This window comes from Manacus candei, unplaced genomic scaffold (genome assembly GCF_025592945.1).
Source record: "Manacus candei isolate 608988 ecotype Guabito, Panama unplaced genomic scaffold, ASM2559294v1 h1tg000049l, whole genome shotgun sequence".
Taxonomy (NCBI): Eukaryota; Metazoa; Chordata; class Aves; order Passeriformes; family Pipridae; genus Manacus; species Manacus candei.
The window spans coordinates 5449517-5463374 of NW_026138097.1; the positions used below are offsets into that span (position 1 = coordinate 5449517).

Below are 13858 nucleotides of genomic sequence, written 5' to 3' on the forward strand. Positions count from 1 at the left end.
GAGTGGCATGAAAGAGGTTACTGTAGGATGATTACTAGTAACATATCACAAAACAAATCAAGTCATCAGATAAGTCTAGAACAAATAAAAGGAAGTTCTGTTTCACACAGTGCATAATTAGAGTATTAATTAGTACATAATTGGAGTGAAATTCACCACCACAACACTGTGAGGAGAACAAAACTATACACACGCTGAAAAAGACACTGGGAAAATGGGAGTCTGCAGGTCTTTAAAGACAGTGATCCTATTGCTTTTCAAGTTAAGATGGCCTCAGAAGTACAATGGTATCACTTCCTTGGAGTACAGCTCCACTTCAAGAGCCACTATGATTGGAATTAATATATGGTGAGCCACAACTTCCTTATTGGTTTCCCCTCCGAGTTAGATGGCTAGCAGCCTCAATCAGCAGCAGACACCTTCTCTCTCTATGCTGAACACATCCCCCATTCCCCATTCCTACTTGCTTCTCTCTTTCTTACTTGAGAAGGGGTGAAGTACTGCCTGGAGGATTGGTTGGGATGTCTAACACTGGGAGTCCTCCAGGGAGATAGGTGACAATGCCTTGCTTGCTGTATGGGCAAAGGATGGTCTGGAAGTAAGAAAGTGAAAACAGAGAGAGTGTAGTGGGAGTGAGGGGAACGGCTCGGGCACTCTGACTGAGTAGGAACAAAACAAGCATAATTCCAAGGAACAGAACGTACCTCACAATATTTATTCCTAACTGTTTGCTTTGCAGAGGATGGTCTTGCAACTGAGAGTTATAGATAACAAAAGAAGAAGCTTGTCTCAAGTGAATGATTATAATTATTTGCTCATTGTCTAAAACTTATTTGGTTCTTTGCCTTCACTTCAGGTGAAATTGCAGTCTAACATTTGGCAATGTAACTAATGGATGATGCAACCACCATGGCCAATTATTCGTTGTGACCACAGAGAACAGATAACAGGGTGAGCATTACACTGAATTTTAAAATAGAGACTTACTTTCTCCCCAGCAACACTTTCAAAACCTACTTGAAAATTCCTGCATGAGTCCAAAAAATACTACAACATATTCACTCCTGCTCGTGAAAATACATTTATCAAAATTGTCACATGGGACTATTACTACAAATGCATCCCATGAGGAGAATTCACTGTAAATAGGACACAGAGGAAGAAAACTCACATACAATTTCACCTGTGGTATCTGTCTCACACAGTCAACACTTAAACTTCAGACAGCTGTGTATGTTCAAAGGCCAGGAGAATGTTCTTTCCTTTCCAGTTAGAGACTTGCACAGAAATACCAGTGAAAGGTTTTAGCATTTTGGATTAGAGGTATGCTAATGTAGTGTGAGAGCAGACAGAAAGTATGTTGGTGGCACTTTTGACAGCTAATTAGCATATATCACTACTGTATTAAGTTTTACACTGTGCTGCATAAAGTTAAGTTCACAAGTGTAGGAGAAAAATGTATTCTCTTCCCTGACCTGTAAACTGCATTGGAAGAATCTTTGCAGGATTATTTAGGTATACTATCAACAATAATGGTATTTATGTGTAATATTTTCACTTTCTTGTGTTTCTATATGCATGGATAATATATAAAATAAGACAGACTGCTAACATGCTAACAAGAGAAACACAAAAATCAATTTTGTTTTCAAGTTGGATCTCAGAAGGAGGTTTTCAACGGCACAAATGGTAGGCTTGTCTAAATCCCATGGAAATTCACTTATGGCACATTTATGCCTTTAAGAATCTGCAGCTTTGAATTACAAAAGACAGAATTAAACCTAAAGGTTTTGATCCTGATACCGTTTTTACACAGCCAGAAAAGATATGCAGTTATTCCAAGAGACGTCTACTTATTACAGAGTATGTTCAGGTCATAAAAACTCATGCACTTAATTCATAACAGAAAGTACTTAAGGACCTGTGTTATTCCACACAAAGGAACAGACTTGCTAGAGAAATTGCAAGTGAAGGTAAGTAAAACTGTATGAGGTACAGAAGTTTTGAGGACCCTGACATCTTGTATTACAAGGTTTTAATATCACTTAAGTCCTTTATTGGCATAAGTAACCATTTTTCCATGGAGGTCAATCTAAATATTCCAGCATGACCCTTTATTATCACCTCTACCGAAAGAAAAATCTAGATGAAATCTTACAGACCAACAGATCATGGCAGGTTTAAGCTTCAGACCTGTGAGGAACAACAGCAAGCTCCACAATATAACATTTCTTCTCATTGTTTAGAAATCTGTTTGAAAGCCTGATTGATAACATTGTGTGAAACAAACCTTCAAATTACTAAGGTCATTTTTGAGAAAAGATTGCTATCACAGTTGATTTTGTTATTAGTTATACAAGAATATAATGTATATAATATATACTTGTTATCAATTACACTTATTCAGTTATCAATGCAGCTCCTTGTGCCTAAAATGTTGGCTTTTTTTATAGGTGTCATGCACACACAGAGCCAGAAGAAAAGTATTTACAGCACATCTAGCACCCACCCAAAAACATCTATGTAGATAAATAACCACGACCTTAGATTACAATAGTAGGTTAGATTTGACTCAGCCCTAAAATATAGCTTCTCTGGCACTGGAGCTGACAATAGCTGTGGGGTCAGCCTGCACCTCTCTGAGCACTGCAGATAAAGAGAGAAGAGTATGCATGCACTTTCGAGGAAGAGCTGAAGCAGGCGGGGGAAGGCAGCATGCTTCCTTTACAATGCAAATGCGCACACGCCCTAGCATACACTTGCCAGCAATGTCCTAAGCTTCAGTTCACATAACTACAGTCATGTCAGGAGAAACAGAGAAAGATAAATAAAGTTTAGAAACTGACCTGTTTTTCGTTTTCATCCTCCAACCTCAGCCTGTCCTCAATGCAGTTCCTGGCCTGAAGGAATGCCTTCCTCTGAGCCCTTTCTGTCAAAATCCTCACAAAGACCCCATACAAATTTACACTGACAAAAAGGATTGCATTGGCCACGAGCTGTAAGGAAAAAAAGAAAAATAAACGAATATTTTAAAATACATATTTTTATTTTATATTTCTACTCAGTAAAATATATATTCAAACTGAAACAAAACAAAACTGTTTGAAAATTATGCCTTGCTAGCCGTGTCACTGATACCTCTTCCTGCAGTGAAACAATTACAGCAGCTACCACAAATTCAGGCAAGCAATATTGATAATAGAGAATTTTGCATCTGCTGAAGTTATTTTCTCTTACAATGATCTGTAGCTTATCATTTTTATTCATCATAATTTCTTTCATCAGCCCATTGGCAGATCTGTCCACCTAAGGAGAGCAGTATCCTCAGTATTTGCTCAAAATACCCAGAAAACTGAAATTATTTTCCTATGCCTTCATAAAATATTATTGGCCCTTTTTTTATACTTGAAAAGCAAGGCACTGACAACCCTGTGACTGAATCAAAATGTATGCCTAGGTACTCCAAGCTTTAATGTTGCATAGTTTGCACTTGGAAAACTGCTTATTTTCCCCTATCTGTACTGTTAGCAACCATACCGTACTTTTTGAGAAATCATCCAAAATATTGTTGATGCCATCCTGCACTAGACCTCTAAGAAGGCACTGAGTCCTTTCAAATGATGGCCCTTGGCACAGACCAAGCCCCACCACAATGCTGTAATCAGGGACCATGAATTACTTTGAAACTACTTCTACGAACAGTGATCTTATGAGAGACACATAAAAGAACTCAATTGTCCTGTTTTTTTTAATGTTTTTTACAATATGTGATAAACTTACTTAACTAACTAACTAACTCAACAGTGGTTTGTGCACAACCTCCCTAAGGCAATCCTGTTCATGTTTCTCACCATATTTCTGATGTCTGAAACATGTCTTCAGATTGTAACTTCTGCAATGTAATGTTTATTTAGTAAGGAGGCAATAAGGCCTGTTTATCCAATATATTTTCAGTCCCATCCTCCCCATTTACTGTAGTGACTATCACAGCATCATAAGGGTTCATGGGACTCAAAAATTCCAAAAATTCAGAAGTGAGTAGGCACATAAATTGACCAAGAGTGGGCATAATAAGAGCAAAGACATTACAGCAAGTAACACAACTGATGTTAAATTTCTATGCACCTAAAATGGCTCAAAAAGACCATATAATTGGCATTTGTTTCCTAATTCAAGGTATACATTTCAAGCTAGTACATCTCTGTTGCATGATCTGCTAGTGTAAATTGGAGACCACTGCTCTTGTGTACACAGTATAGTGAGTCAAGCTGTGCCAACAACACAATCAAATTTTAAGAAAAATAAAACTACTGAAGCTATAGAGAATACTTGCTAACAGGGCTAGAGCTGAAGGCTTGATGGTAAAGCCAGTATGCCACCATGGCAAGAAAAGATCCAAAATGGTATCCCTGATGTTTTTGAAGAGACTTAGGAAAATGTTTCACTGTACAAAAATAAAAAGGAATTTTCTGTTGAGTGCAGCTAATGTCAATATATATCTCCACTTCTTGTGATCTCAGAATAGTATGGAGAATTGAAAGACTCATTCTGGGTGAGTTCTCCAGATCTTCATGGATTCACAAGTTTTCTTTTACCTTCAAACCTGCTCGTTACTAGTTAACAGGACATAACAACAAATTCCATGCAAATACTTTCACCAGCACAAAATCAAAAGATTACTTGTGACAATAAAAGGAGCTGTGCCTAGCATTAGTGGTTTTTTTTCTCAGTTATCCAAAAAGAAACAATTATCTCACGAGAACTTACACCAGTGAAGAATAGTGTTACAGCTTCCTCTGGAGACTGGAAAAATGCAGGTTCAGGTGTCATGAATCAGATGAATTTTAACCTAACAATCTCATATACCAGTTGCTTACATGCCACTTCTGATAATAATATACATTGTAAAAATTTGAAGATGAAATGCAATACACCAGCATATTATTTCAGCTGCAACAATATACACCAGCATATTATTGCAGACTGTTTATGAACATAAGGAGTCTGCAATTCCTATTCTGCTTTATTTTGCTTGGTCACAGAGAACTGTTTGAGATATATCAATTTTTGCCACAAGATAAAGCCTACTGCAATAAAATGACTGTAGAAATTCCAGTAGAATCCTATTTTTAAAGACATGAATGTGGCCACACTCACCTTATCCCTGCATTTTATCATGCCAAAGTGTAGTGACAACACAGTATTTTAAGTCTAATTCTTAGAAGCACAATGGAATAAAAATAGAAAGGATTTGTAAGGTTATATTCAAAGGCAGTGAAGAGAGCCCGCAGAATAAACAGACTTGACCTTGTCAAATACAAAACAACTGTGAATAACACAGGATGAAACTATCCTTATGTGCTGATATCAGAGTGGCTCAAGACAGAAATAATTACTTCTAGAGACAACAAAAAAATGTCAACTCTGTTTCTGGTTTTCAACTGGAAGCAGTAAAAGACCATATATTGTAACAATCTGCCAGCTGTTCTGGGACTATCATTACGATTTCACTCAAGCAACGGTGATCACCCAGACTGGGGGTAACCAGTAGGTGGGCTCCTTCCACTTTCAGACTCAGTAGGGTAGGTCATTTTCCAACACACTTTGAACAGTTTAAGATAAAACAGAGGCTTAGCTGTCAGCTCTGGCCTGCAGGGAATCAGCAAAGTGATAAAGTAAAGTAAAAGATTCATAGATTTCAAAATGTGAGAAAAGAAAGTAGGGCAGATTATCTCCCGAGGTAAGAGTTCCTTCCCTCCACAATCTGTTTCTACTTAATTACTATTTTTCCCCCAGTTGCGAACTACATACTACTCTTTCTATGTTTATCAGATGTGTGCCATTTTCCGGTCCCTTCCATTTTAATATGTAAATATGTATCTCTATATCTACACATATACATACATCTATATATATAACTTTCACACATTATGTGCTGTAATTCCATGAAAGATTGTGAGACTTGCTGTTAAAACTAAGGGACTTTAAAGAGGTACAGAGGCATTCAGAGCTGCTGAAATATCAAGGAATTTAATTTTGTTTTATTCCATTATTTAGTATACTACTGCTTAGTAGCAAAAAGAGTGCTCTTCAGGTTTCACCACCACCATAACCATCAAAGGAACAATTTCCTTAATGCAACACAAAGTGATTGAAAGACAATTTTATGCAGCAAATTTTCAAACCATGTTACTATCTCAATCCATAATGAGATTACAGGTCAGCCAGAACAAAAAAAAAGAGGTATCAGGATTATGAAAGACTGTTTCTAAAATTATTTTCTTTTATTTATTGTTGTCACTGAACCTTGTATTGTGCATTCTGCCTATCTACTGTGCTTCAGTATGAACATCCTGAGCTTTAAGTTTCTCTAGTCCTTTGTAGGTTATGCTCCTGTCACTGGATGAATTTTGGCATGGTTCCTTGTGTGAGGGTGTTACCAAAGGCAGACTTCCAACATGGAGAGCAAATTCTTGTGGGCTGCCGAGTCAGTGAAGAGGGACTGAGAGCTCCGGCAATTATTTCAACCAAATGTCTATCTCTCCTGGTTTTTTCTCCATTAATTTTTTGAGTCTCTGTTTTGGAAGGGAACTTGAACTGTGCAATACAGCAACACCCATCAAGGAGTGAGAAATAATTCTAGCAGTAAGACACATGTAACATGCCCATGCATACACAGAGCTTGAGGAGTTCAATTAAAGATTTCATTTTTACTCCCCATATTCACCTCCCACTTCTTGAACCTCCCTTGGGATTAGTTGAGAGACTCTTTGAAGAGTCTTTTGAAATTTTTTTCTCTGTTCCAGATAGAATTTATTCTCCACTTCTTTTTCTTTCTAAGCAAGAATCCTGGTATGTGCATTCATGCTTTTTCTCAAACAAATGGTGAAAAATTCTTCTACGGTATTTTTATTTATTTTTTGCCTTTTGAGAGGACTCTGCTTACTCAGCAGACTAATTCTGCTATCAGGTTAAGCAGTTGAAACCTGCAGCTGGTTTTCACTGGGGAGTAACTTTCTGTTTTTATCACAGAATTGTCTCAGAAAAATGTGGCTATTTCATAGATGTGTAAATGACTCTTGGATCTGTTGAAAACTTAATTACAAAGTGGTATTCATATGGATAGATATTGAAATGCTCAACTGAAGTAGGCTAAATGAGAAATATAAATTATTAGTGATGGAAACTTCAGGAGACTCCCTCAGAATTTCACTGTGCATTCTAATAGGTGGAATTGTGGTGTGAGTAGGACTGAGAAGGGATTTCAATAGTTACCACTCCCAGAATTACAATTTAGTGGGTAATATCAATATTTGGTTTAACCTGAGAAGCCTGAGTTCTCATGACAACTCATGAAGTAGAATGGAATATGCAGGAAATATGGCCAGCATTTCCAGGTGAAAATTGAAATTTACAGAAAAAATAAGATCAGTGCAAGTCCTTTAAGTCTTAACCCTCAGATAGCTGATGAGAGTTATGTTGGGTCTGAATTCTACTTCCAGTTTTCTCTCTTAATTGAATTTTACTTCAAGTAATTTCTGTGCCACTATTGTTGTTCCTGCTATGCTGACAACGTAACATTTAGGCATTTTGTCAAAATACTTTGAGATATGGCAATGAAATATATCATGTTAAAATCTGACTGTCTATTGTGAGGGATGTCTCTAAGGAAAAAGTTGTGAACAGCTTACAAAAATGAGTCCGTGCTTCCACCATTAAAATCCTTGAAAAGCAAGGCAAGACTGTGCCCTTTATAAAAATCATTGATATAATGAAAAAGAGTTTAAACAAAAGTAGTTTCTTTCTCCTGTTATGGAAAATGTTACCATTAGGGCAGTGCTTTATTTACAGTGCAAGACTGTATAGAGGAGAATGCACAACTGCCTGTTGATCCTGACATGTTTTTTAAGTTTGGTAATTCACTTGGCCAACTCACTTTGAAACTTTTTTGAGAATACTTAATTACTACATTTGCTCCCTCTGATTGCTGAAGTGGTGTAACACAGGAGCTGAGAACTTCTCCTCAGGTCCTGACAGTGTCCCAAAAAGCACAGCCTCCTACCAAAGGAGGCAGCTAAACAATTTCTCTCCAAATAATTGTATTCCCATCTAGATTAAATATTCTTCTTTTATTAAGTTTTTGTCCCAACTGGCTGGTAGTATATACTAAAGAAATACTGTTCTGCTGTGCTATTCACCATGGTTTGTGCATCCATTCACACCCCTCAGGAATCTACAGAATACTCTAAGAGGGGATTAGTGAGCAGTTATTTCAGTGATAATGAGTGCACATGGCACTGTTGAGGAAAAGATGAGTAGCACTGGGATGTCTATAACCATACAGGTAAAGAGAGACTTTTATGATATCTAGAATGCTAGGTCCACAAACCACAGCCAGTTTTTCTGAAGTGTATGAGCAGAATGTGTTGTATGTATGTATCGCAGAAATCCACTCTGTGATTACATAAGATACCAAATATTTGTTTGGCTGAAGTTGCAGAGTGCCAGTTTTCTCCTCATCAGTACTCAAGTGTGTGACATGAATCTAGACGTTAATTTCAGTCTCCTATTTTTGAGATTCTGTTGTACCTTACTTAGGGAATTTCTGAAAGGAACTCACAATTCTATCATTTATACCTTTCAAAACAGCAACAAATTAAATCTTTATTTTGATTTACCAAGACGTCTAGATTTTTTGTTTTATTTTGTTGTTTATTTGTTAGAAAGACAGAAAGAGGCACTTATGCACAAGAATTTTTGTTCTTATCTGATTTTTTTAGTGAAAATAAAAGACAACTGATTTTTAGGGAATAGGAAAAATATCATACAAAAGTCTTACACGTAATTTATAACAGAGCCGTGATATATGAAATTTTAGAAAAAAGAAATAAAGGACTGGATGGAAAATACAAGCTGAAATACCTTTAAACAAAACTTCTCAATCACTTCAAACCTTTCCAAATAATGAATGACTTCATAAAAGCTGTACTTTGAGGGGAAAAAAAAGAACCAAAACACAAAGTAATATTCTGTTACAAGTGGATGGTGAAACCGCAACAATACTGTGTGAAATTTCCCAAGCATAACACTGCACTTCATAAATGAAAAAAAAAAAAAAAAAAAAGGAAAATGCTACTATTTATCTCCATCTCATGCCTGCTTTTATACTTAATTTGTACCTACTGATACACATCTGTGAGTTGGTTACTGGCAATATGTGAGCAATATTAATTGCTTCTCTTGGTCTCATATTTGTATGCATAAGCCCAGTTGAGGTTCGTATCAACAATCTTCCCATATATCAAACTAGACCTTACAGATAGATAACTAGAGGTTACTTATACATAAGGTAAGAAACTCTGTCCAAAGCCCACAGAAGTGCTGGGGCTATTCAGAAGAGAATGTCTGAAAAATATCACACATGAAACAAAAATAATTTCCCAGTCATCCATGCTAAAGTCTGGATAGACCTGGCTGATCTCCATGGTTTTTCGCTATATGAGAGGCTATGAATGCCTCTCAGAGAAGATATGACAGATATGACATCTCAGCTATAGCTTTCTCTTGCAGTGCTGGTACTGCACTCCAAAGTGTGTAACAGGTTCACAGCACAATACAGACCTTAAATGCAATAATATAGTCTCAGTCACTTCGATCTGTGGAAAGCTAACACAAAGAGCTACCCAGGAAAAAGTGAAAATATTCTTGTTAATGACTTATATGTCACATTCCACAAATTTCTTAGTGAGAAGAGACAGGCAAATGTTATGTTGTGGTTTAGGAATGGTATTCCTCAATTTAGTGGTCCCATTGAAACACTCAAAACCATATGCTGCTCTCACACTCCCTCCTCCTCCTTCTGCTCCTCCTGGGGCAAGTTGGACAGGAGAATTGGAGACACAAAAGGCAAAGATCATTGGTTCCAATAAGAACGATTTACTGAAAACAGCAATGAAATAAGAAATAACCAGTAACAGCAACATCAATGACAAAGTGCACAAGAGAGGCAAACATTTCACACACAATTGCTCATGACAGGGAAACCAGCAAAACCCCTGACCACCTGCCACACCCTTCCCCTGCCCTCAGAAATTATGTGAGGGGATACAGAATGACCTCTGAGACCTAGCCATGCCCCTCCTGGCTACTGCAAAAATCAATAGTGTCCTGGCTGGAATCTGGACGGTTACTTACATTTCTTGCCCAAATTAGCTTTTGCATTCTTTCACAGTGTATTTTGAGCCATCATAGAACATATAAACCCTCTGTTCGACTGTATACTGGAAGTGTACTAGTGTACACTTCTGTAACTGGGGTAGTTTGCTATGGTTAGGGTTTTTTGGACATTGCAATTGTTCCCAAGCATTATGAATAGCTGCTATCTATCACAAAATACTTGGAATATGTTGCCAAAGCCATTGTAAACAATTTCTATAGAAATTGCAGCCAATGTTTTTATTTATTTATGCACATTATTTACTTCACAGAGTCCAGGTGATCAGCCCCTGAAGCTGTTCTATATCGATCAGAATTCTACAGCTTTTTTTATATTAGTTAGTATAATACTGTCTCATGCAATTACAGCATAGTACAGTAATCTGTTTTCCAAAATTTGTTTGCATTTGCCATGTGCAACACATGGTTCCTTTCCAGTACTTGTTCCCCCACAAGAATTGACCTGAACATCATTTTTTTTTAAGCTGCAGTAGCTAAATACATGAAGATGATGGCATACACAATCCAAGCTAGTCTGAAACCTTTAGTGGTACCATAGTTGCTAGGTGACTGGACCTTCAGATCTTAAGTGCAATTTTTCTTCATTTGAGTTCTGTGCATGGCTGAGAAACTGCATGTAGCAGCCTCAGTCTGGCACCTTGCTGCTGCAGACAGGAAGTATTTCTTGTCTAGAGTACTGCTCTTAGACTATAGATGCAAAATGAGGCCACAGCTTCCGTTCAGCAAGGAGAGCCACATTTTCAGATTGCTCGTGTAACAAGCCAGGAGGAAGTCTGCCCAGTCTGAGTGGGACAGCCTCCTTCCAAGACTTCCAGCCATGCTCCCTGAACTCACTGGTGCCTCATGATCCTGTGGCATGGTCTGGTTATACACATAAAATGTACTCTACAATGTCCTTCTTACAGACCTGGCTTACTGAAGAATGGCAGCTATGAGTTGAGCTCCTGCACATTCTGGCAGCTGGTATGTGTTTCCAGCTTTTCACTCAGGTTCTCTCAGTTGGCATCTTTAGTTTAGTTGTCAAAGTGTTTTCTGTGAAAATTCAAAAGTGCTCTACAAAGCTTTGCCAACAAGCAGGGCTGGAGTGGAGGGCTCATTCTGCTGGTCAGTAATAGAGCTGGTGACAAAACAGGGGTTTTCCAAGTCTGAGCTCTGCTCTCCAGTGGTTCAAGCTTGGTCTTGTCAAGCCTAGAAACTGTGCTACTGGGTATGAGGTACTATTCCCAGGGCTTATTATACATGCTGCACAGCACTGCACCATCTATTTGCTACTGAAATGGTGGTCTCCTGTGCTGTACACAGGCAATTTCTAAAGAGAACTTGAATTTTACTCCTGGAAGGTTGGGTACATAAAACCTAGGAAACGCAACACCTATCCTTAAAACCTTTAAGTGCTTTTTTCAGATTTAGCTTTGCACTATTTTTTAGAGGTCTGGGAGACAGCCATGGATACAAGCAGGTTCCCAAGTCAGTATATGTCAGTATAATCACAAACATATCACAGATGAGAAAATAAACACAGATTAAGGTCAAGCAGCTGCTCAAATATTACACTGTAATGAACTCATGGTCAGGAAATCATACTGAAATACATTACTGAGGATCCTAGATAGTAAAATCAAGTCATAATTGGTGACCCAAGCAGTGTCAATTACACATTTTTCATATCAAGTACAGAACATCATATTTCTTTTAGGTCACTAAAAAATGTTTGCACGAAAAATGTCTAGAAGTATACAGAAGTCTTCTAACAAATCACCTCCAAATTAAATTGAATGACTGAGCTGTGAGACCTTGGTTCTCTCTCGAAGCTGAAACACCTGGTCCTTTTCCAGATGAATGAAACCAGACAGATAAAGAGAGGAAAAAGTGCGTATGCTGTTGCCCTGGCTGTCTGTGCACTGTTAAGTGAAAACATGACTGCATTAGGACTAAACTGATCTCAGTTGGTTTCCCCTTGCACCAGAAAGATTGCCTGCTAGACCTGACAAATGTCCTCTTGTATCGCTTTTTTTTTTCGACTCCATGCAGACAGTTGAAGCAGTTGGTGAATGATGTCACTTCTGGTCAATTGTCCTGAAAAGATGAAAGTGTTTGCCTTGAGGAAACCATGTTCTATTACACAAAGCCTGGTTACTTTTCTCCTGTTGTGCTTTACAACTTGCAAGAGCTGTCTCTACAGATAATAAGATTTTCACTCTGCAGTCATTTAAACTACAGTATCTTCTGTCAGTGTCAGCGTTTGAGAGCTTTAATACTGTCAGAGTTGCAAAGGAGCAACTTAAGAAGAGATGGAGAGTGCTAGCCATTTTCTTGTTCAACTTCGGAAATTACTTTTGCAATGAGAAACCAGCTACACAGTATGTCACTAATCAACTGATCAAAAAGAAATTGATGGAAGATGTTAAAAAAAAAAATATTCCTGTCACATTTGCACTTCATGGACAGACTCATTAGGAAAACAAGAGAATACACCTCTGTTCAATAATTGTATTTAACAAATTATTTTATCAGTCTATTATTTCAAAAGAAGCTGAAAAAAATCTAAAGATTTAAGATCAAAGTACCAAACTCTACTAATTTTCAATTAGTGATCTCAAAAAAAGTCAAATTTATTGTTGGAATCTCTATGTGGTAATGATTAAAAATAGTCTGAGTGTGTGAAAAAATGGAGGCATGATTCTGTGGTTGGGAATTTGGGTAGTGTTCCAAACTGATTCATACAAACCTCATTGCTGGATCAGAACCTTAGAAATAATAATACGCTAATTTTGTGAGCAACACAGTGCTTTTAAAGACATATCATGAGGGCAGAAGATTAATAAATTCTTGCACTATATGATCTTCTTGTCATGTGTACATTTTCTGGTTCTGTTTTAATGCAGCATCATTTTAATGAAGAAAAAGGTTTTGGAAAAAAAATCACAATATTGTGAATACCAATCACTTAAAAACGCTGAGTTGAACTGCTGAAATAAATCAAAGTATTAACTCACAAACCTTGAGGAGTGTAAGAGATAACAGGATATAAATCAAGTATGGTTTTGGAAGAGGAGGATTAAATGGGAGAAAAGGGAAAACAAAAAAAAGAAAGAAGTAAAATAATGAGAAAAATGGGAACTGAAACATGCCTACTCTGAGCAGAAGAGCAGAAAAACAATAAGGGGGCTAAAATTTCAGATATGATACCAAATCAGTACAATCTTGAAGACCATGCTATTTTTATTCTTCCTTTTTCTTTTGTTTGGTGTTTGGATTTTTTTCCTATTTTAATTTTCATTTTCTACCTATGTTATATTTTGTTCTTCTGCATTAGACAGAGGTTTGGGATATCTTTTATTTGAATGAAAGAGGTAGGTAAAGATTTTGGACTGCTTTTCTTTGAATTGCGAATGAGATACCTTCCTGGTTTTTGGGGTTTTTTAGCTCCTATACATAATAAAATTCTCAGAAACTCATCCCAACTTTCATTTCAAGTCCTCCTTCCTATAAACTGTCTAGTGGGTCTATTTCCTGCTTTGAATGTCTTGTCAGTTCTGGTTAGCTTAACATGGCCCATCAAATTAAGATCATGCAATCTTAAGATAAATGGTGCTATATCCATGTACATCTTATAAAAGAT

General features: G+C 37.2%; 1 protein-coding gene across 3 annotated transcripts in view; it reads right to left on the minus strand.

Annotated features, from left to right (window-relative positions):
* ADCY1 (adenylate cyclase 1) overlaps positions 1 to 13858 on the minus strand; it is a 664242-nt gene that overhangs the window by 610920 nt on the left and 39464 nt on the right. For all 3 annotated transcript variants that reach the window (XR_007906518.1, XR_007906519.1, XM_051798873.1), the window contains exon 2: positions 2847 to 2996. Coding sequence is in view for 1 of the 3 variants with exons in the window: in XM_051798873.1 (XP_051654833.1) it covers positions 2847 to 2996 (150 nt within the window). In the remaining 2 variants the exon portion in view is untranslated. The remainder of the gene's footprint in view (positions 1 to 2846; positions 2997 to 13858) is intronic.